A 24,259-nucleotide genomic window follows, 5' to 3' on the forward strand; every position below is an offset into this window, starting at 1 on the left:
CCGAATTGGACGATATGTGGTTTCAACAGGACGATTCCACTTAGCAGACAGCCAACGAAACAATGTCTCTTTTGCTCAAGAAATTCAGTGGATGTATTATCTCACGAGGTGACGTTGTCAATTGGCCGTCAAGATCATGTCAGCAAGCCAGAAAAATTCGAAAGCTGAGGTAATTGGGTACATTAATGGCATTGAACCTCAATTATCCCTCAGCGTCATCGAACATTTAGACCATCGGATTTAGACCACCGAGGACGTGTCGGTCATTTGGCCGATATTTTGTTCCATACACAATTGAACTTCACCAATATTATCGTAATAAAAAGAAATGACAGTAAATTTCTAAATAACTTGTGTTTTCTTCAAATCAGCATCAGCCCTTAAAATTTAACCGCCCTTTTCAACAAGTTATGGGCGTTTTCATAAAATAAAATTATTTAAAAATTACAGACATGGTATTTTGAAAAGATTTTTTAATAAAGAAGGATATAAAAAGGGGAAGCGAACTATTGGAATACTGGGAATTTCCAGATGAAAAAGGAAGGCAGTTTCTGAAACAGAAACTGATACATCAAAGCTACTAAACCCAGCATCCGTACTGACGCAAATTTTTTGAAGATTCTGATCTTGTCGCTCTGGATTTATCTAAAGGCAATGAAAATTCATATTCTAATGAATATGGTAATATATCTGATGAATGTCGAGAAGAATGAAAACATTCAAGTCGAAAAGCAGTGAATACTCTCAAAAAAAAGTTTGTTTATATTTGATTTGAAGCATCAGTTTAAATGTGCTTAGGAAAAATATAAGGCTGCAGGTGTAATTGTTTCTAATAATTTAAAAATCGAAGTAGATGCAATTGCAAATGTGGACGTGAATATTTCAAAAAGCCATTAAACTTAAAATCTTGAATTTGTCTGTCACCGATAGGCCGTCTTTTAACGGTAAGGAGCACGTTTGAGTGAAAAGAAATTGGTGCATTAAAGAAGTGAGAAATGTGTGTAATAATACAATTTCATTTTCGTAGTTTTTATGATTAAATTTTGTGATTGTGAACTTTTATTTTTACTTTAAACGTTAATAAAAGGTTATACAAATATTTTAAACTATAAGATTTTATTTTACTGACTTACATTTTTAACTAACTTTTTTTTTGAAATCAGTTTTTTAATGGCTACAATAATACTTATTAAATTAATTTTTAAAAAAAAACGTCTCAAATTCTCTTAATTGAATGTTTACTCATCAATTGTACACTGTGACGTATAAGTTTTTTTTTTTTAATTTATGTTTACGCAAATGATAACCCCGGAATCTTTCGTATGTTTTACCCTCCAACACCCATTTGTTTACATTATTGTATTTGTTATTTGACATTACGTCCATTTTGAAATGTGAAATCCAACAACAATTTGATGCTGTGTATTTATTTGTTTTGACAGATGTTTTTTTTATTCAATTGCTGTGGTGAGAACTTTAGATTTGATTTTAGCTGTCAAATGACAAAATTAATTCCAATATTTGCATTTTTAAACATTTTCAAAAAAAAACTATTGCACTTAATTATTATTATTAGATTATTGAATGTACTATCCGTTTTAAAAGTTCCATATCCAATTTGTAACGTCTAAGGAATGTATGGATATATGGAATTACGTCTCTTTGGATAGTTCTTTAAATTCTCTCTGTACCATTTGTGCGTAAGCCAAGCGTTTCCAAACGATACAAACAAAGTTAAAAAGAGATACTCAAGCGATGATTTCCCTGCAACTTAACCTGGTGGGCAAAGCTCAAGTGCTATACTGCCTGGAATTACTCCAGAGATAGCCACGTATGTACATAGCAACTTCAAAGAACGTATGAGCTACGAAACGAACTCAAAGAATCCACCTTGTGGCATGAGGTGATTGTCGGTGATTGTTTTGCCAGCGGCATCCTTACGCAGATTGACTTAAATCATGTTGGACTTGTATTGCTGTGACCAGCTGAAGAGGAAGATGAAGCAGCAAATTTACTGCATGAAGGTGATTTTCTGGATTGAGAATGACGATGGTGTTGTTCCTGAAACGATAAAATATCTTTTACCCAAATGAACTTGCGACAAAGTGTTGTGAATAACAAACCCCTTACGAATCCCTCAGTATTGGTTAATGCCGCTGTTATGCATCCAAAATAGTGAAAGTATCCAACGATGTTGTGTGACAAATTGATTTTTGTTGACGTTTTCAAACTTACCTCGATGAAATAAACAATTCAAATAATCAAAATTTTTGTTGACGTTTTCAATCTCACCTCGATGTGAAATGTGTGATGTTGAGGTGATGTCACACTTTTATCATTTGTTTTATTTAAAAAAAACTTAACTTATAGTTAAATTGTTAAAACTTAGTCACTGTTTTGTAATTATGAAAATACCTTTAGGAAATAGTCATCGTTTTTAAATGCGAGAAAAAAAGAATTATTATAAGATTCAAAATAGATAATTTTTGGAACGCATAATTTTACCTGTATGATGACAGTTTACAGCAAAAATGTTTTTCAATGTTAGCTAGTTGGCATCTGAGATGATCTGATTAATAAATAGTTTTTAAAAATATAATATCTCAACAGACTATTTTAATTTGCATAGTTTTGAATTGATTTAAAACAAGCTAATAGACAAAAGTGTTGGCAATACCATTATATTTTTCCATTTAACGAACATTTTTTTTTTTAATTGCCCCTACCTCCTAAAGGGGGGAAATAGACCCCATCCCATAGTAAAAAATGCTTGTTTTTAACTCAAATCAAATGGGGTGGCGCAACAGTCCGTTGTGAACCAGGGCCTAGTGACTTACAACTCTCAACCATTCCTGTATGCGAGTACTGTTGTCAGGAATGGAAGGGACCTACAGTTTCAAGCCGAATCCGAACGGCTAGTTTGAGAAAGTACTTTTTCATGACAAGAATTACTCTTGAAGGATTTGTCAATTCCTCGCAAGAGGCAGTACCCGCGATAATTATTTTTTTTAATTAAGGTGGCACAGGCAGGGATTGAACCCAAGACCTCTTGCATGACAGTCCAACGCACTAACCATCATGCTACGGGTACTACTTGTTTTTAACTGTTCTATACAATTCCATCATCCAACTTTGTCACCTGAGTTATCGTACTCTTCCCAAACAATGCATTAATTAATATTGCCGTAACCACTAGGTGCCTCCCCTAAATAATTTCTCATCACTCTTCCTTATTTTCGTGGTGAATTGACTTAAGAGGGTGGTGAATTGACATTAGTTGTGGGGAATTGATATTAGACATAATGGTGCGTGAAAGTTGACGTTTTAGCTTGTAGCTGAAAGCTGACTTGAAGTCAATAAAGAAAGTGTAGAACTTCTTTCCTTACGTTAGGAATGATCTAGGATATTTTGAACCCATAGCGTAAGCGTGTAAAGATTTTCGTGACAAAGTTCATAAAAGATGTTCCACGATAGTTTGTTGGTTCGTTTATGTCGCCTTTTTTGATATTGATATTCCATCTGGTGGGTCCCTCCAGTTCTTTTGCTTGGAAAGGTTGGTTGGCTTGTTCGACACATGCAACCAATAACTCAACATCACTTATCTATTGAATTTGATCGTTGTTTACAAGGCTATGACTTGTGTCAAGGTTTGTTTGGTATGATAGCATAAACCGTTTTAGACTTTCGGTGGGTTGTTCTGAGTCTTTGGTGAATTCACAAGAAATTACCACGGGAAGATGGTCTGAGTATACCAGTTGTTCCACCGTAAAGTCTCGTGTGTACTCCAGCCTCTTTCCACGTAAAAGGCAATAGTCTATTGTGGAGTTGGCAGTTCCTCTGAAAAAGGTAAAGCTACCAGTTTCATCTCTTCTTCCTAACACATTTCTATAAGTTTTCTTCCATTTGTATCAAGCGTTGCGTCACATGCTGACCTGGTTTAACTAATTGATAAACTGGTGAAGTTGGACGGCGTATGGGAAGTTAACTAGGTTTTTGTTTGAGTTCCTGATGAAATGATTTGTACGTCAATGTTTTCTAAAATATTTAAATACGACAGTTGGAGTTTAAAAATTCAAACACCTCATAAATAGTCAAAAATTAAAATATTACCTTAAATTTGAAATACCCTGTACTTGTTATCAAAACCATGTTCCTGTTAGTCAAACAGCATGTTAATTAATTGGATAACATTAAATATGAATGAGTATATATTTTTGCTGCCAACATAGATGTCACCTGAAAACCCATAAAATCATTGACTGTCTGGACTGCAGAAAAAAAACTTAATTTACGATCTCGTTTCCTCCATCTTGAAGTAGATATTCCAGTTTATCAAACGTTTTTAGTATGACGCACTTTTTTCTCTTGCGAAAAAATGCGTCAAAAAACTTGCAAACTAGATAAACACTTGTGATCATAGGCAGAGATACCAAAAATAAGGTAAGTCTGACGATGGTTACTTCAAAGAACTAACCATGATGTCACGAAATGCCAAAAAAATATGAGTAATAGGTCGACACGACTCCGAAAAGTTTCGTGTGACTTCACAAAATTGTAATTCCTTCAAAAAAATAGGTCAAATAAGTACACTTTCACTATGCACGAAGTCAAAGCAAAAAATAAAACCTAGAAACTCTTGGAACCCAAATACCCTGAGGAGATAACTTTGGTCTAAAAGAATAATTACATGTGCCAATAAAAAATGAAAAAAATGAAACCTATACCAAAACTAATAACGATCTTTGACAGATAATAAAACAAATTGGCAGGTTGATGTTGTTGATTCATGATTTCGAATCAACTTTGGGTCTTTTACGAGTTACAAAAAGACCTACAATTTGTTTGATATTCTAAATGAATATCATGATCCTGATGATGTTGGAGTTTGTTTAAAAAACAAGCGTAGGCGTTCGTCGTCGTCGTCGTTCAAAGACTGATTTTGTTTTTTTTTTTTCATTTTGAAACCGTGCTTTGCCTGTTTTTTAAGCTTCTATAAGAGCATAATTTATTGAGGCTAAGAATTTTCTAATTTATTTTTGTTGACTGCAGAATATAAAAATATATATGTATACACGGTAAACCTACTGGATCAAACCTATGTATATAGAGTTGTAAAGCTGGTTATAATTTTGCGGTGGTGGCTTAAATTCTAAGCACGTTTTTGGTGTGGAAACATTGAGTATATGAATAAGGTTAAAAAATATTATAAGGTATACGATGATTGGAAAAGAGATTAGTTCTTGGAATTTCAGAGGGAGATCCATTAATTAATTATCACGATCAAGATTAAGCTCAATTCTATATATCGTTAAAGTCAAGGAAGGTGTGGATATTGGTATAAAGACAAATAGGGTAGCTTTATTTGGAAATTCATGGGAAAGGATTTCAATAAAATGGGATTATTTTTGGGATAATTCCACATTTTTTGGACATTATTTCACATTATTCTGTGACAATTTTAATATTACCATTTTTTTTACTTTTCGTCTCTTTGTTTTAGAAATAGACTACAATCATCAGGTCCACTTCCGATGAAGAATGTGGAAGTCAGCTTGGTCAAGGTAACGAACAAATTATATTTCTCTAACAACATAGTGATTTTTATTAACAATACTTATGCACTTATACTTAGGTCCTAGGTCTTATTAAGTCTGTGATTATTTTTCGAACGGGATATAGAGGGCCTGAACGAATCTTCTTTGCTCCATCCAATGCAGTTTCAGACGATATGTTTCAGCTCATACCTACCTACCTCTGTGACTAATACTTTGTCTCCTCTCTTCTTTTCCTCTTTTGCTTTCTTGAATCAGTGGAGTCTACTGTATTGGCTGCCCTGCAATGCATTCATTACCAACTTTTTCCAAAACCATTATCCTATATAGTTTCACAATCTGTAAGATGATTCAGACACGCCTATAAAATAAGGTTTAAAGTCTTCTTATAATCGCTGCTGTTTATTTTTAGGTGCTGCAACCGTATGATAATACTGATTCGACGTTGCAGAGGAACAGTAGTAGCTTGGTCTTCAAGCTAAGACTGTTGTTCATCCAAACGTTGGACACAATCCCGAATCCAGCTAGTGATAATTTGATCGGTTTCGCTGTAGAGACAATTCTTTGAAGATACCGAAAACCCTCAACTTTTTCTGCTGGTTATTCATAAATGTTTATCTGGAAGATTTTAAGGGTGAGAATCTTAGTTCATTGCGCGTTTATTGTCACAACCACAATTTTAGCTTTTCTTTCCACCCTTGTTGTAATAAGCGCACACTCAAGGGGATATTACTACCCTTATTATGAAAAGACGCAATTTGAGAACTAAGAAAGGATAGGAGGGGTTGAAAGGAGGAGTCGGTGCACATTGGTTTTGAATTCCTAAATACTGCAATGGCTGGGAAAAACAGAGTGTGATAAGGCATTCCACATTCGCTTAGTACGGCTAAAGAACGAATCTCTGTACTTGATAGTACGACCGATGTTGGGCTCGGGGATATACTGATGAGTGATGAGAATTCCTAGAAGCGCGAGTATTACGGTTGAATTTTTTAAGGGGAGGAATGTAGCTGTAGAGTATAAACAGTTCAAAGACGGGGAGGCAAGAAACTTTACGACGATGTTCAAGCGACGTACCTGATCCTATGATGGTATTCTCACCAATAAATCGAAATGCTCTACGTTCAATACTGTCCATGAGGCGGTAATAAGTTCCAGGAGTACCAGCCAAGATATGGGAGTTATACTCAAGCCTTAGACGTATATAGGTCTTAAGTCTTGTAGATAACAGTCATATCAGAGGGGGAGAAAAACTTCTTGCATCGTCTTAGAAAACCCAAACATCTTCCGGCATGAGCTAATCATATTTTGTCATTGCAACTCTACGTCCCAAGAAGAGGAATACTATTCTGAAAACGAATATGAAAAATACTATCGTCAGTGAAAAAATGTATTAAAAGTTGCAGACTAAATAAATAAATAAATTAGGTGCCTCAACAGTCGTAGAAAACCAGGTCCAAGTGACTTACAAATCTCAACCATTCCTATATGCGATTAATTGCAGGGATGGAGGGGACCTACAGTTTATATGCCGAATCCGAACGGCTTTTTTGAGAAAGCACTTTTTCATGACAAGAATCATTCTTGGAGAATTTATCAAATCCTCGCAAGGGGCAGTACCGGTGAATAAAAACTCTAGATGGCACAGGCAAGGATCGAACTGAAGACCTCTGGCATGATAGTCCAAAGCACTAACCATCATGCCACGGGTACAAAGTTGAAGACAGGAGATCATTAATAAAAATGAGAAAGAGTGTTGGAGATAGAACAGAGCCCTGGGGCACACCAGCATTTAGTTTTAACTTCCCATAGGAAGTTATTGTAATGGGTCCGATTTGTCAAATTGAAAATTTTGACATTTCTCGACTTTTCAAGGTCCCTAGAGTCCAAATAAAAGATTTTTAGAAAGATGTCTTTGCGTGCGTGTGTACGTACGTTCTTACGTCCGTACGTCCGTGTGTCCGTATGTCTGTACGTCCGTACGTTAGCGACGTTTTTTTCGTGACGTCTTGGTTAATCCTAAATATTTTACGAACCAAAAACGCTAGAGATTTGAATTAAATTGTATATAATATATTGTAACGTGATATCAAAGAGCTATATTTTTGAAAAAAAATCCATATAACGGTATTTTTTATAAATCAAAAAAACTGGAAAATAAATTTGTCACCTTTAAAATTTTACAACTAAAATATGATTTCATCTCGAAAACAATTTTGTGCAACGAAAAATAATGTTTTTGACATCTAATATCTAATTTTGAGAAAAATCGGATTGACAGTTTTTTTTTAATAAAAAATAAAAAGCTAAAAAAAACATAACTCAAAGTTGGTAAAAATTGAATATCGATTGAAATATCTTTTCAAAAACTTAGGCTTCAAACTTATTTTATCTTATAAGAAATATTGTTTTCAACATTCTGAAAAATGTTGAGAAAAATCGAATTGACAGTTTTTCTTAAAAAAAATTAAAAACCAAAAAAAAAATTAACAAATGTTGGTAAACATTTATTTTCGACTCAAATATCTTTTAAAAAACTGTAGATATTGGCTTCAAACCAATTTTATCTTATAAGAAATATTGTTTTCAATATTCTATAAAATTTTGAGAAAAAAATCGAATTGACAGCTTTTTTACAAAAAATAAAACTCGAAAAAAAAAACAATACTAAAACTTGGTAAAAATTTACTTTCGACTCAAATGGCTTTTCAAAAATTAAAAATATTGGCTTCAAACTTATTTTATTTCACAGAAAATATTGTTTTCGATATTCAGTAATTTTTATATAAAAATCCAACAGTCCGTTTTTTGATAGAAAATAAAATCTACAAAAAATAGTACGCAAATTTGGTAAAAAGTGATACGAGTACATAGAGACAAACTTTTAAGCAAGAAAAATCGACAGACGGGATGGGAAGTTATCAGTGTGGGTCGCATCCCAGCCTCCTTTTTTGTTTTCAGATCTGAACCCATCCAATATTATGATTCGAAAGGTAATTATAAATACAATAGAGGAAGGATTCTTGAAAACCGAAAACACGCATTTTCGATAAGATGCAAAACCCTATCAAATGCTTTTGAAATATCAAGTGCAATAATCTTAATTTCTACAAAACGATGTAAGGATTTGCTCCACTGTTCGATACGATGTACAATAAGATCACCACCTATTGCTGTGAAAGCCGTAAAGCTTTCAATATTCTAGATATTTCTTCCGAGTTGATTATTAATCAGCGTTTCCATGACCTTGGAAAGAAGGGACGTAAGTGCAATCGGTCGGTAATAAGGGGGTTAGGAAGATTCGCCTTTTTTGGGGATAGGCTGGACAAATGAGGTTTTCCATCTACTCGGAACTAGACTTGAGGAGTAGTACAGACGAAAAAGCTTACGCAGTGGTTTTGCCAGCGTTGAAGAACACCTCACGAGTACGAGTGCGAAAAAAGATTGGCCCCATAGAATTACTAACGCGCTCGATGACAGTTGGAGTCATAATACTCAGTGGCGTTAAATAGGCGGTGAACTGCCTAGGAAAAAGATAAGCTTACTATAAAGAGCTGTTAAAGGAGAAAATATTACTACCATTGACTTTTATTTTCAAATGTTGTAAATAATTCTTAAATATCTTGGATTTAAATTGAAATTTTGTAAGTGTCAAAATTTACTTTTAAATTCAAATCTGGCACTCACATTATACCAATCACCATCTTTTTATATTTATGAATTCGCCTTAAAACTTTAACTGAAATTGTAACGTAATCTCTCTTTCGAAATTACATGAATTTTTGTACCTGTTAACGAAATAAAATCTTTTGGACTCTTATTGTACAGCCCTAAGGAGAAATCGCTGTCTTTTTACTTTTAACAAATCTTGTCGTTGTATTTCACTCGTTTTGCTGGTCTTTATTCTAAAGCCATTCAAAGTCCTCGTTGTATTAAGACAAAGTCAGTAAGGTCAATTTTAAGAAAGTTGTTTTTTTCGCTACCGTTGATAATGGATCAATGCATCAACCAGGATCCACCTATCCTTTCGATAAAGGATTTAATAGAGATCACCGTGTTGACGGTCAAGTCTTTTGATCGTTCAAGAGCTCTAAGAAAGCTTGCAAGCATTCATAGTTCGCGTAGTCTAGTTGTTTCAGGTATGTTGTAAGTGTCCATCTAATTCCTCCTCGTCCTGTCAAGATTGAACACCAATAAAAAAATGTTTTAGTGAAAGTAAACAACTCTCCTTAAAAAATTCGACTGTACTTCTAAAAATGCTAATCAAATTATACTTGGACCCAATTTTAGACTTACTGAGATGTTCCCTAGCCACACTAGACGAATGTGGAATGCTTTACCAATCTTAATGTTTCTAACAGACATATGCAAAGCAGTATGTATCGGTATTCAATTCAACTATTTCATAATCATTTAAATGGAATTTATAACCCCTTGAGCTAGTGCAAAATATAAAAATGGTTTAGGGTTAAACATTTGTAAGCATTAGGTGAAGATCATGCTCTACGAAACCGATACCGTTCTTAACAGTATAAGCAGAATTGACCATGAGCCTTAGACCCCAAATTCCTTAAGCTGCACAGAAAGGCTTCATACTTCACCAAAAAGGTTCTTAACCTAACATCAAACATTAACAACCTTAGATTACTTATGCCAGTACAAGTAGGGAAGAAAGGCATTTCAAAAGTTTTCCAAAAAGAGGATTTCTTTTTATGACCAAGCTAATGGGACACATATTAATTTAAAAGCTGTCTTTTTTAACATTTGCCAATTAAAAACTATGGAATTACTGAAAATGGAACGACATATGGTTCAACATCGCATTGGGATAGCTAAAATTCACTACAAACATAGTCACAGAAAAGAAAAGTAATACCTGACCATTTTATTGCTGGGAGAACTTGTCACATTTGGCCCACTGAGTTCTTCTGATTTAAAACACTTATAATTTTCCTTTGATGCAACGTGGTGACAGATAAGGTTTATGCCAATGCTCCAAAATCGATTCAAAACTTAAATGATAGTATTCGTGAAGTTAACAAAAACCTACAGCCGCAAATGTGCAAATTGTCTTGGAAAAATTCTTGAATAGGATACGGTGTTGCAACCTTAGCCATGATGACCATTAGGCGGATAAAGTTTTGCATATGTTAATGAAAAACCTAAGTTTTCACAATGAAATTATCATCTCTTAATTTTTCTGAAAAAAAAAACGGTTTTGAAATACCTTTAAGTCACTAACCCTTTAATTTTCTTGCTTCAAATCAAAAACCACCTCAAGTTGACCAACCACGAAGAATCGATGTGAAAATTGATCCCACATAGTTGCAATATTGATTTTCTGCATAATACATAATATACGAGTATTAAAATTTTGGACTATGCTTCATTACACAAAATACTCATTTAGCATTAAGATTAAAATCGAAAAAAAACCCATTGTTATAAGAAATCCCATTTCAAAACATCTAACCAACTGCTTGAAGTTGAATAAAGCACGCCTGCGGCCATATCAGAGGAAATACACATAGTAGATGAAATTCTACCAAAGTTGTCTATCTAACGATCTCAATCTCAACACCGACTTACCACCGGCCGCGCGCCGCCACCATACCGAAGCAACCACACACAGCTCTATAATATACCCAACTAGGAAAATATAATATAAGGGTACCATATAAGATGTCTAACCTAACCTACCTACCTGATTTTATTTTTAACTCTCTATCTCTCTCCCTCTCTTCCCATCCTTCTCTCATATTTATTAACTTATGAATTGACAATTGAGAAGGCGACAAAGTCGGACGTCACATTTGTTTATAAAATGTTTAAATATCGCATGAAATATAATATATTAACTTGAAGTTGTATAAATGGAATGTTAATTTGCCGCCCAAGTTTTGTGGATTGTAAGTAATTTGAAGCTTTTCTTACAATCAGAAAAGAAAAGCTCACTACTATGTTAATTCACCTGATGTGACATCATAAAATGATAAAAGTAAAAATCGCCGGGTAAGCCTAAAGTAACAGTGTTGCCAATCGTTTTATAGATGTTACTGGGATAAAATAATACAAAGTTAGGGAAAAAATACATAGAAAACATCGCATGTCGAATTATCCGAAGATCAGAACTTTAATTATTTACAACAAAAATTATTACCTTTGTGTATAAATTAATGAAACTAGACTCACCGATCAACAAGCAGTGGATAATTAGGTGTGACATGTTGAATTTTATCGATAAATGGTTTCTATGTTTTGTATTTGAATCGGTAGCAACACATCGATACAACCCACTTTACCAAATAAACTGAATTGTTATTTTGTGAATAATATGCCAATACTTAGTTATAACCAATTTAATTTCGTTGTGCTATGTTTTCAACGCTGAAAGAAATCCAATAAAAACATGGAAAACATAGCACACCAAAATATAAATGTTTCACAATTAATTAGCTGTTAGAAGGTAGTTAACAACGAATTATCAACCATAAACCTGTCAAAAGTGATTTAAGACCATTCAATACAGTCTCCCCTGATTTTATAGATGTTACTGGGATAAGATGATACAAAGCTAGAACAAAAACATAGAAAACATCGAATATTAAATTATTCGAAGATCAGGAGGAATTAATGCGATATTATTATTATAAACATTTTCTCTACATTTTGAGGAGACTGCTTCCCAATGTTGAGCAAAAGCTATCAAAAACAATTTAGAAAGAAACATAGAAAACATAGAACGATAAAATGTTATGTATTAAAAACATTGAAGTTGCAAAAGCTAATAACAGACTAATTTGTTACCAATTAAACAGTATACAAAACTTTATTACCGATTTTAAAAGAATTCAGCAATAACTTCAAATGAAAATGTACTATTAAATGATTAAACAAACTGTTGAATATTGAATTAAAGACTTTTAAGATTCAAATCTAGTTCAAGGATATTTACACTCCTCAATATTTTTATTTGACAAATATGACCCAGTAATCAAAAAACGTTGCATGTCAAATATCAAATTCTATGGAGTCTCGTCAAAACAACATAAGTCCGAAATCTTAGTTTTGAGAAAAACGCATTTAAAATTTCAAACTTTTTTTCTAAAGCAAAAACAAATTTATTTCACAGCAATACAAATAATGGCAAAAACAATAGCAAAGTAGTTAGAGAGCTTGAATATAGTTTAAACAAATATAAAATAGGAATTCTTAGGTAAATTAGAAATGGTAGACATATGCATTCAAGAGGACACAAGCGTCCACAGGTTTTTCTCAAAACCCACCTCTGTCTATCAACTCCTACTCTCACCTCCCCGCGGTGAACATCGGGTGCCTAGTACCTCAACTGGAGTTTGGGTTTCAACCCCAGTGGAAAGTTGTTGGGGGCAGCAAAGGCACCTCTCCTTATCCAGACGGCAGCGGACGAATTCTCGAGATGGAACCAACGGTGGCGTCTACAGTTCCAGTAAGGTTGAACTTCTTAGTGAACACCTTATAAGGCTTCTTCGACATATTCGGAGCCCAGGCCTGTAAGGAGCGGTTTATCCCCGTCCTTGAAGTTATACTAAGGATCTGTTCTTCCAGATTGGGGGTTGTGCTGTTGGGGTTACTTTCTGGGAACGTAAAAAATACCTTTAGTTGCGAAGCACCAACAAACCTCGGATACGGACGGATTCACTGTTGACAACCCACGATAACGAAATAAGGACAACGAACTTCGGATATGTACGTGGAATGTTAGGTCCCTTAACAGACCACGTGCAGCCGAACAATTAGCGGAAGCCCTAAACTGCTGCAAAGCAGATATTACCGCCATACAAGAAGTGTGATGGGATGGACCGGGCAAACGCAAACTTAAAGACTGCGATATATTCTACGGCGACTGCTACCGAGAACAAAGACAGCGTCTATTTGGGTGTGGATCTGTTGTTGGAACTAGACTCAGGCAAAAAGTCTTGAGTTTCAACAGTGTGAGCGAGCGCATCACGACATCCGCGTCAAGGCAAAATTCGCCAACATAAGCCTAATATGCGCGCATGCCCCAACAGAGGAGAAAGATGAAGACACCAAAGACATATTCTTCGAGCTCTTGGACAAGACATATGAGCAGTGCCCTGGCTATGACATTAAAATTTTCTTAGGAGATTTTAATGCCAAGCTAGGAAGAGAAGACATCTTTGGTGGAATAATCGGGAAGAACAGCCTGCACGACACCACCTCCGACAACGGATTCAGGCTGATCGATTTCGCTAAGAGACTCGGACCACTTCCTCGTTGTAGCCAAGGTACGGCTACGGATACCCCGATCCAAGCCAAAACAAGGAAGTACTGTGAGAAGATTCGATGTTAGACAGCTACAATCGCAAGAGACTGCCATGCCCTTTTCAAGTCTCTAATAACCTTTTAAGGAGTATTGTGCTGCCTGCATTAAGCATTGAAAGCCAGCAGCAACATTGCCTTGCAGCCATCAGAGATACCGCCTCTAAAAAGCAATGTTTCACACGGCCATCACAGCAAAACCCCTGGTTTGACGACGAATGCCGGCAAGCGCACGCAGCGAAACAAGAGGCATACAGAACGGCGCTGCACAAAAGGACTAGAGCTGCTCGCGAGCCCTACGAGCAGAAGAGGAGAGAGGAACACTGGCTTCTTCGATAGAAAAAAAGAGAGCATGAGAAGCAGATAGAGGGATGTCACAACAGGAGTGAGGTTCGTAAATTTTACCAAAAGGTAAAAAAACCTCTCAAGGGTACCGGCCACGAACCGAAGCCTGTTAAGACGATCAGGGGAACATCGTAGTAGAACCGCAGTCAATGCTGAGAACATGGAAAGACCACTTTTCTAATTATATAACAGCGATGACGAAACGAATTCTGCTTAAAGGGAGATAGAACCATTCAACCTAGGCGACGCAGATCAACAATTCCGCCTACCCGACCTTGACGAAGTGAATATAGCTATATCCAAACTAAAATCAAACAAAGCAGCTGGAGCTGACGGCATCGCTGCCGAACTATTCAAAGCAGCAGGCGATGGCTTGGTAGGGAGCATGCACCAACGCATCTGCAAAATATGGTCGGAAGAAAGCATGCCCGATGAGTGGAATCTCTCAGTGTGGCTTCAGACCAGGAAACTCCACTATCGACCAAATATTCACACTACAGCAGATCTTGGAAAAAACACAGCAACTTCAAATCGATACCCACCATCTCTTTATCGATTTTAAAGCCGCGTATGACAGCATCTATAGGGAAGAGCTCTACCGAGCAATGTCTAGTTTTGGCATCCCTGTCAAACTTATCCGTTTGTGCAGAATGACGATGGAGAATGCACGCTGCTCTATCAAGGTCGGAAAAATCTCACCGATGCATTTGATGTCAGAAAAGGTTTTAGACAAGGCGATGCACTGTCATGCGACTTCTTTAACATCGTTCTAGAAAGAATTGTGCAAAACTCAACCGTTAACACTAGAGGCACAATCTTCCAAAGGTCCATTCAACTACGCGGATACAGATGATGTTCACTTAATTGGAAGATCAAATCGTGATGTCAGTGGAGCGTTTTTGAGCATTGCGACGGAAGCGAAGAAGGTGGGTTTAGTGGTGAATGAGGGCAAGACCAAGTATATGTTGTCATCAAAAAAGGACACTGAATAACAACGTCTTGGACAAAACGTCACCATGGACAGCTATAACTTTGAGGTAAGGGCTTTGTCTACCTAGGCACCGCTATTAATGCAGACAACGACACCAGCGCTGAAATCAAACGAAGAATAACTCTTGAAGTCCTCCCTCGAGCATCTAAAATCACTATCTATAAGACATCATCCCGGTTCTCATTTATGGCGCTGAAGCCTAGACCCTGTCAAAGAAAGATGAGAACGTCTTAGGATACTTCGAGAGAAAAATTCTTCGGGTGATTTTTGGTCCCGTACGCATAGATGGAAAATGGAGGAGAAGATATAACGACGAACTGTACGGGCTGTACGGCGACACTGACCTAGTTAGCAGAATTAAAGTCCAACGGCTTAGATGGCTAGGTCATGTAGAGCGGATGGACATCAACGCTCCAGCCCGGAAGCTCTTCGAATCCAATCCTGAGGGACTGGAGACGCATGTTGGTTGAGGCCCAGGTCCACCCGGACTGTAGCGCCACCTTAAGTAAGTAAAATGGACTTTGCCGTTTTGAACAGACTCCATAGAATTGTCCTTTTTAGTTTAGAAGTATTAGTTAACAACTTAAAGACACAGTTATCAAAAAATAACATAGAAAACATCGCATGTCAAAATTTAGAATTCTCCTTCTAAGTTCATTAGGACTAGTTAAGAATAAATTATTGAAAAACTAACTAATCAATGAAAGATATTTCTTCTATTACAAAAAGCTTACAAATAACATAGAATATATATATGAACAAATTTAAAATAATATTGAAAAAAAAAGTGGTAACCCTGATGCTGCCATACCCATCTATAAGTTCACTTTTGTTTGGCAAAATCGATTTAAACAGATCTGCCGCCAAAACAGAGAGTTACTCCAACTCCAACAACAACAACTTCACAGAGAAACAAAAATCAGACGCAAATTGAGTTAAGCTGAGCTTTGTTTTGCCTCTTGGTTGTCCACAAGTCCAAGTCCAACTACACCAGCTCAGCTACTGCTCCCCCGAAATAAAAAATATGTATCTGTAAGATGAGATTTTGATTATTTTGTTATTTGGTGTGTGGAATGTATCTGTTGTTGTTTTGGTTTTTTTTTTTAAAGATATTTTTGTGGGTTGTAAGAATTTTAATTTTATTTTGTTATTTTTATGGGTCTCAATATTCGCGACCCCGCTTGGCTTAAGATCGATGTTTTTGTCTTTGCAAAGTCGTACAAACAGACAGACAATCAGGCGGGCAACGGGTACATCAGGCAAGAGACGCGGGAAATAAACAAAAGATACAACAATCCGTATCTATAGTTTGTATATTTTGTATGTAAGTTCCATTCGGGGAGCTCGCACTTGACTCTGGATTGGATTTAGAGATCGCACACCGCGCCACACCACACCGCCACCGTACCGCGCTGAGCTGTTTCTCTGTTTTGTGGACCATATTCAGTGTTTGTATCAGCACAGGTAGATCAGTCATGACGCGATTTTTGCCCGGTCTATACACGATTTGAGTTATTCGTCAGCTCTCCGAACAGAACAAAACAGCAAAAATACAAAATATTTTGAATTCGATTTTTTGATTTGATTGTGCGATTTGTGATTCAGATGACATTGAATTGAGGGATAAATGCGAATTTTATGAATTATCGAACTTAGCTTTGTTGTCGCTTGTTACGGTTGCGTTGTAATCCGTGAAGGTCTTACCTTAGATTCTTCACCTGCTAATCGGAAATATCTCAAAACCGACACCAGCTGTTTCGCAATCAACTGTGTAATTGTTACAAATTGTTGGATCTATCTGTAAGATACTTCTATTTGATCGTGTATCTCGTCTGTACTCGTGCTACTGTTTTGTTTGTTGTTTTTGAGTTTGTTTTTAAGTTTATTTCTACATTTTTGCGTGTTACGCGCTAGTGCCTTATGCGTCAGCGTTTTTTTGTATAGTCAGAAAACGAGGTTTCGTATTTGATTAATGTGCATCATCATCATCATCTGCTGCTGCTGCATGTACTGAGGAGATGCGATAAAAGTGGTCAAGTGGATTCATCCTAATCGGGGAGTCCAATCCAAGTATTGATGTCAAACCAATTTTAAGCAGTCATTTATTTGTTTGCATTGTGCGGTACGACCTGCGCGGTGGTGTGACGTGCATTTTAAAACAACGAAATTATTTTATATTAAAAAAAATAATTCAATTGTTGGGCGCCAGTTAATTTTTTTTATTGTGCGGATTTATGTGTTGAAGTGTCAAAAAATTCGTATTTTTCTGCGTTTTTTATTCTCAACTGATTTTTTCTTGTTTGTTTTTTGGATTATAACTCGAATTCAAACCAAACGACCGACCTCTTGACCACATGGTTTGAGCTCATCGAATTTGCTAACTGGTTTTGTTGGGTGTATATTTATGGTAAGTTATATTTAAAATGATATGGTGTTTGTTTAAATATTTAATAAAATAATCGGCTAAAACGAGGATTAAACAACACTTAGCTTAATGGTTATTTTGAGTTTCTGAGGAATAAACATCCGGGATTACTCAAACAAAAACATAAATACAAAATTTTGAGTGAGAAGACTTTTTCCACAATCTAAAATATTTTTGATTGTTCCTGAGAAATTGGATAACTTAAGTCAAAACCATAAATTGCTTTCCTAAAGAGTAAAAGTGTGTAAATGTGTATTTTTTTCCAGAGGAAGTTATTAACCAGGGCCATTTGTAAAAAGTGAAATTTCTAGGAAATCATGATGATGCATTAAGTGATTTAGATAGATGATTAATAGTCGAAGGTATTTGAGCTACAGATTAAGTTGAAATGATAGTTTATTGCGGGGGAATTCAATTAATAGTCATAATTTGCAACTAATCGATATATTCGATATGAAAGAGATAGGTTCGTGTTATGCAAATTTATTGGTTTTGAGCTATAGTAAGTACATTTAGCACACTTGTATTGAATTAATTTTTTCAGTATCTAACATTACTTTGTTTAATAGAAGATATCAGTGAAGTGTATTTTACAACAGCTTTTTTGGAATACATTACAAAAGAGTATACAAAAGTTTTAACTTATCACCAATAAAAAGTTTTTTTTTATAGCCATACAAATGTTTAAAATTAATTCATGTTCATGTTCAGAGTTATTGTTCTTACTTGAAATTTGTTTATATTAACAAACTTATTAATAGGTTAACTATTGAAGCTTGTTATCGCTAGCAGTTAAAGCAAAGCGTTTCATCTAACAAAGAGGACTGTGGTATTTATATAGACGTTTATTTTTAAATCATGGTTTTGAAGTCAGTCCTACCAACATTTTATGTAACCAAGTGATATTCTGTCTAGTGATGCTCAATACATCGAAAAAGTGATGCTTTATAAATCAAATGATAATTCATCCACATATTATTTGCTTAGCAAAGAAGTTAAACGAACAATTTCTCTTTCTGGTTTGAAAGAAAGTCTTTTGTATGCCAACATTTTAGGTTGTTCTTGCTCGAGACCCAGACCAGTGCCTGTATTAAAATGACCCAGGCTGTATTAGTAGTTTCCGAAGAAAACCTAACGTCCAAAAAGTTAATCGGGTTTCACTTCAAAAAATATTAGTTTTTAAAAGTACATTTGTTGTCTTAAATTTCAGAACCAGTGCTTTTGTATGTTATCAAACGTAACCAGATCAGTTGTACACAAATCTTAGATTTGACATCTATAGTGTTGTTTTTTTTGGCGTGGGTAGATTTTGGCTCACCGTGGTAGCCATTTTGTTTTGGTGACATCTGTCAAATTTTTTGTTTATTATTCAGTTGTTTAGGTATACCAAATCTTTATGGCAAGTTATACGATTGAAAGGCACGTTGAAATGATAAAACTTTGTTATCAAATAGAGTGTTCGTTAACTCTTCAACGTTTGGTGGCCAAATTTGAGACAACAATTTCAGTAAACAATCTGCCAACACCCGTACGTTCAAGGAACGCAAGATCGTCCGAGAACATCACCCCGGTCCATTAAAGTGTACATCAGAACCCGGGGCTGTTCATTCCTCGCCGTGCACAAAAACTTGGCCTTTTGTTGACTTCAATTTGGTGACCATAGACAACGCTGTTTGTTTGCGGACTGGGCTTTGAACCGTTTGGAAGAGGACCCCAATTTTGGGCGAAAAATGTCTTTAGTGACGAGGTTCATTATTGAATGAATGGCGGTGTTAACAAATAAAATTGCCAATTGGTGATATTGCATCTTCAAAAAGTTACCGTAATTGGTTCGTACTTTTTTGAAAACGACATTAGTTAGGCGGTAACCGTCAACAGCTGGCGCTACATTCCGATGATAACTAATTTGTTATGGCCTTAGTTGAACCATATGGACCTAGAAGACATGTGGTTCCAGCAGGACGGTGCGGCGTTAAGTACCACACAGCAAACGCTACACTCAACATCTACCCGCCCTTATTAAAAAATCCCATGTATACATCCATCCATCTATTAAAAATAATTTAAGGATTGATTCGTCTTCTAAGAATCTTCAACGACTAAAGAGAGAAACACTTATTTAGTAATTGGTATAAGTACTTATGGTACAAATTTAGCTAACTATCCGAAAGTTACAATACAATCACCCAACAAACTTCTCCATCTAGCTCGGTCCCTAGCTAGATGTCTCATTTTCCCCTTGTGCGCGCCACCTGATCCGCGGCCTTCCTCTACTGCGCTGTCCTCTGGGTGTGGATTCGTAGACTTTCCGGGCCGGAGCATTCGTTTCCATGCGCTCTACGTGACCCAGCCATCTAAGTCGTTGGACTTTTTTACCCTTCTGGCTAAGACTACGTCGCTGTACAGTCCGTACAGCTCGTCGTTCCATCTTCTTGTCCACTCCCCTTCGATGCATACGGGACCGTAGATCACACGAAGAACTTTTCTCTCGAACCGACCCAAGGTGCTTTCATCTGATTTTGTCATAGTCCATGCTTCTGCACTGTATAGCGGGACGGGGATGATAAGGGTCTTATATAGCAACACTTTGGTCACTCGATAGAGGGCTTTAAAACTCAAAACAGCGGTTAGCAAGAGTTATTCTGCGTTTGATATCAGCGCTGGTGTTGTTTTGTGCGTTTTAAGCGGAGCCTAGGTAGACGAAGTCCTTGACTACCTAAAAGTTACGTCTGTCGATGGTGAGGTTTTGACATCACGCTGAGTTCTTCCGATTATGTCAATGTCATCAGCATATGCTAGTAATTGGACAGACTTTTGAAAGATAGTGCCTCTAGTGTTGACGTGTGAGCTCTGCACTATTCCTTCAAGCACGATATTAAAAAAATCACATGACAGCGCATCACCTTCTTTAAAACCTTTTTTGACATCGAAAAGTTTGGTTAAGTTGTTTCCAACCACAAACAGACGAGTTTGGGGGGGATGCCAAAAATAGACATGGATCCATACAACTCGTTCCTGTAGATGCTGTCATATGCGGCCTTGAAATCGATGAAAAGATGGTGGGTGTCGTTTTGGTGTTCTTGGGTTTTTTCCAGGATCTGCCGTAATGTGAATATTTGATCGACTTTCCTGCTCTAAGACCACACTGATAAGGACCTATCAGGTTGTTGACGATGGGCTTTAGACGTTCACATATTACGGCAGAGAAGATTTTATAGGCGATGTGAAGTAGACTGATTCCTCTATAGTTGGTGCAGTTTAGAGGATTTCCTATTTATGATGAATGTAGATACAAAAAAAGAGGCTGGATGCGACCCACACTGATAACTTCCCATCCCGTCTGTCGGTTGTCTTGCTTAAAAGTTTGTCTATATGTACTCGTATCAATTTTTACCAAATTTGAGTACCATTTTTTGTAGATTTTATTTTTTATGAAAAAACGGACTGTTGGATTTTTATATACAAATTACTGATTATTGAAAACAATATTTTCTGTGAAATAAAATAAGTTTGAAGCCAATATTCTGAAAAGCTATTTGAGTCAATTGGAAATTTTTACCAAGTTTTAGTATTGTTCTTTTTTAGAGTTTTATTTTTTGTAAAAAAACTGTCAATTCGATTTTTTGCAAAATTTTATCGAATGTTGAAAAAAATATTTCTTATCAGATAAAATTTTTAATTTTTAATAAGATATTTGAGTCGAAAGTAAACTTTTACCAAGTTTTAGTATTTTTTTTTTTTTAGTGTTTTATTTATTGTAAGAAAACTATCAGTTCGATTTTTTTCAAAACTTTATCGAATGTTGCAAACAATATTTCTTATCAGATAAAATTATTTTGAAGCCAATATTTGAAATTTTTGAAAGGATATTTGATTCGACATTCACTTTTTACCAACTTTTGTTAATTTTTGTAGGTTTTCAATTTTTTGTACAAAAACGTCAAATTTTTTTTTTTAAATTTTACTGAATGTTAACAACAATATTTCTTTAAAGATAAAAGTAGTTTAAAGCTAATATCTACAATTTTTGAAAAGATATTTGAGTCGAAAATCAATTTTTACCAACTTTTATACATTTTTTTTAGGTTTTTATTTTTTGTAAGAAAACTGTTAATTCGATTTTTCTCAAAATTTGTCTTAATGTTGAAAACAAAATTTCTTATAAGTAAAAATTAGTTTGAAGCCAATATCTCAAATTTTTGAAAAGATATTTGAGTCGAAAACCATTTTTTACTAACTTTTATTAATTTTTTTAAGGTTCTTTTTTTTTGTAAGAAAATTGTCAATTCGAATTTTATCAACATTTTTCAGAATGTTGAAAACAGTATTTCTTATAAGATAAAATAAGTTTGAAGCCTAAATTTGAAGTTTTTGAAAAGATATTTGAATAAATATTCAATTTTTACCAACTTTTATACACTTTTTTTTAGATTTTTATTTTTTATAAAAAAAACTGTCTATTCGATTTTTCTCAATTTTTTGTCAGAGGTCAAAAACATTATTCTTCGTTACACAAAATTGTTTTGGAGATCATATTCAAGTCGTAAAATTTTGGAGGTGACAATTTCTTTTTTTCAGTTTTTTTTTGATTTATAAAAACAAATCGTTAAATGGTTTTTTTTCTAAAAAATATATTTCTTTAATATCATATTATAATATATTATATACAATTTAATTCAAGTCTCTAGCATTTTTGGTTCGTAAGATATTTAGGGTTAACCAAAATTTTCACCTTTTTTTCAAACTGCTATGGTAAAAAAAACCACCCACTCAATTTTTTTGAGATCTCTTTTTATTTCGACCTTGAAACGTCCATAAATTTCAAAATTTTCAATTTGACAAATCGGACCCATTACAAAAACTTCCTGTGGAAGTTAAAAATCACTAACTAAATCAATGAAATAAAAAAGTGCGTATACACCTAAATGAACGAACTTGTTTTGTGTGGTTGTCAGAAAATCATTGACAAAAAAAAAAAACAAATTTTAATTTTTTTCAATGCTTATTGCAAATTTAATAATAAAAACGGTATTAAATTTAATACAAACCTATCAAACAAATGGATAAAAGATGTGAATAGCTATATAAATATATTCTATGATAGCATTTTAAATATATAAAAATTCCGTTAATATTTTTAAACTCTTTTTCGCAGTAAAGAACATGAAATTAAGTATCTTAAAAGAAATAAAACTTCAAACTAAATAACAGTAGTATCTGTTACGTTATGTATTCATGCGATATAGTATATTTTACATGTCCATAATTTAATAATTAATTTTTATCATCGCCTCTTCAAATCGTTCCATAAAAATAACCTAATCGTCCTTGTAATATCCATTCATTAAAAAATAGACATAGAGACTTTTATAATAACATAATCTCTTACAGACAATTCTGAGCTACATAAGTTAACAATAATATATAAAAACATAAAACTGCCAAACTTCAGACCCGGATTTAAAATTAAATTAAGGCTCGTTTAATAATCTATCACATGCACACATAAATTGAAATGTCGGACTTAAATAGTCAAGATACAATTTTTATGTAAAGATTGATTCAAAAAAATATAATATATCTTTTAAATTATTGAATTTTCATCAATATATTTGAATGAACTTTTAGCTGATCGTGTTAATCAAAATAACAGACATTTATTTTATTGAAGCTATGAAGCCAATCCTACTTTGGCTTTTATTTCTTTAGAATATTTAAAAGTAACGGCGTTTTATGTTTTAACTCTAAGTTACATTGTCAACTCTACGTTTAACATCTTCTTATTTTTCTCTACTCTTCTAAATCTGTGCTATCTCTCTTCTTTTTTTGTTAGTATCCCAAAACTGTCAATTTTGAATAACTTCAGATTAATATTTTGTCTGAGTTTGTATACAAAAATCAAATATGTGAAAAACAACAATTACCGAAAATTTAAAAAATTATGTCTTGTTGACAGTTCGGTAAAACTCCATGAGTGTCAGAAAGCTAAATGTCATATTGCTAATGTCAAAAACACATCTATTCTTTTTTCGTGTTTTATCAGTTCTCAGTTGGTTTGGAGTGAGATGTGATCTTCCCCTAAAGGTATAACGTACACCCTATGGTGCCCTCCCAACATTTTAGCCAGAAGGTTCCTTGGGCCCCATCTTTTGAGTTCGTCTTTGTTAAGTTGAATAAAATCCGTCTATGTGCTACACAAACCATTTTCAAATCATAGCAAGAAAAACTTCTTTAAATGGGCCTGTTGCAGACACAAATAATGAAATTGTTTAGAATAATTTTTAATCTAAATGCGGACATAATTTCATTCCAAACTCACGCGACCCACTCACGTTTGAATTTTTTTTCTCTCTTATTCTATAAACTTAACTCATTGATGGTCATCACCCATTTGCTTTTTGTCGTCCATCGTCGTTGTCGTTGTCGTTGTCGTCGTCTTCGTTCCATTCGTTGTCCATTACGACTTTATAAAAATTGTGGTCGTTGTTGGCGTCATCATTGAATATACAACATTCATAAATAGTGTGTGTGGGGGTTTAGGGAAATACTTGTTGACTTGTTTCTTGTTTGTTGTTTCCCCCTTTATAACCATTTAAGTAATATTGAAATCAAGTTCGTTCGTTT

The 24,259-nt window shown here is 34.8% G+C and overlaps 2 protein-coding genes across 2 annotated transcripts in view; one reads left to right on the plus strand and one right to left on the minus strand.

Annotated features, from left to right (window-relative positions):
- Positions 1-1,627: 1,627 nt before the first annotated feature.
- Positions 1,628-24,093, minus strand: LOC129944806 (polyprenol reductase-like). The gene is made up of 3 exons (XM_056054470.1): positions 24,023-24,093; positions 1,968-2,230; positions 1,628-1,764 (listed from the first exon to the last, which is right to left on the minus strand). The coding sequence occupies exons 1-3, from the start codon at positions 24,091-24,093 to the stop codon at positions 1,628-1,630; spliced, it is 471 nt and encodes a 156-aa protein (XP_055910445.1).
- Positions 16,686-24,259, plus strand: part of LOC129947460 (uncharacterized) — a 179,828-nt gene continuing 172,254 nt past the window's right edge. Inside the window, exon 1 of the mRNA XM_056058023.1 lies at positions 16,686-17,617. The gene's annotated coding sequence lies outside the window, so the exon portion shown is untranslated. The remainder of the gene's footprint in view (positions 17,618-24,259) is intronic.

This window comes from Eupeodes corollae, chromosome 2 (assembly GCF_945859685.1).
Source record: "Eupeodes corollae chromosome 2, idEupCoro1.1, whole genome shotgun sequence".
In the NCBI taxonomy this organism is placed as follows: Eukaryota; Metazoa; Arthropoda; class Insecta; order Diptera; family Syrphidae; genus Eupeodes; species Eupeodes corollae.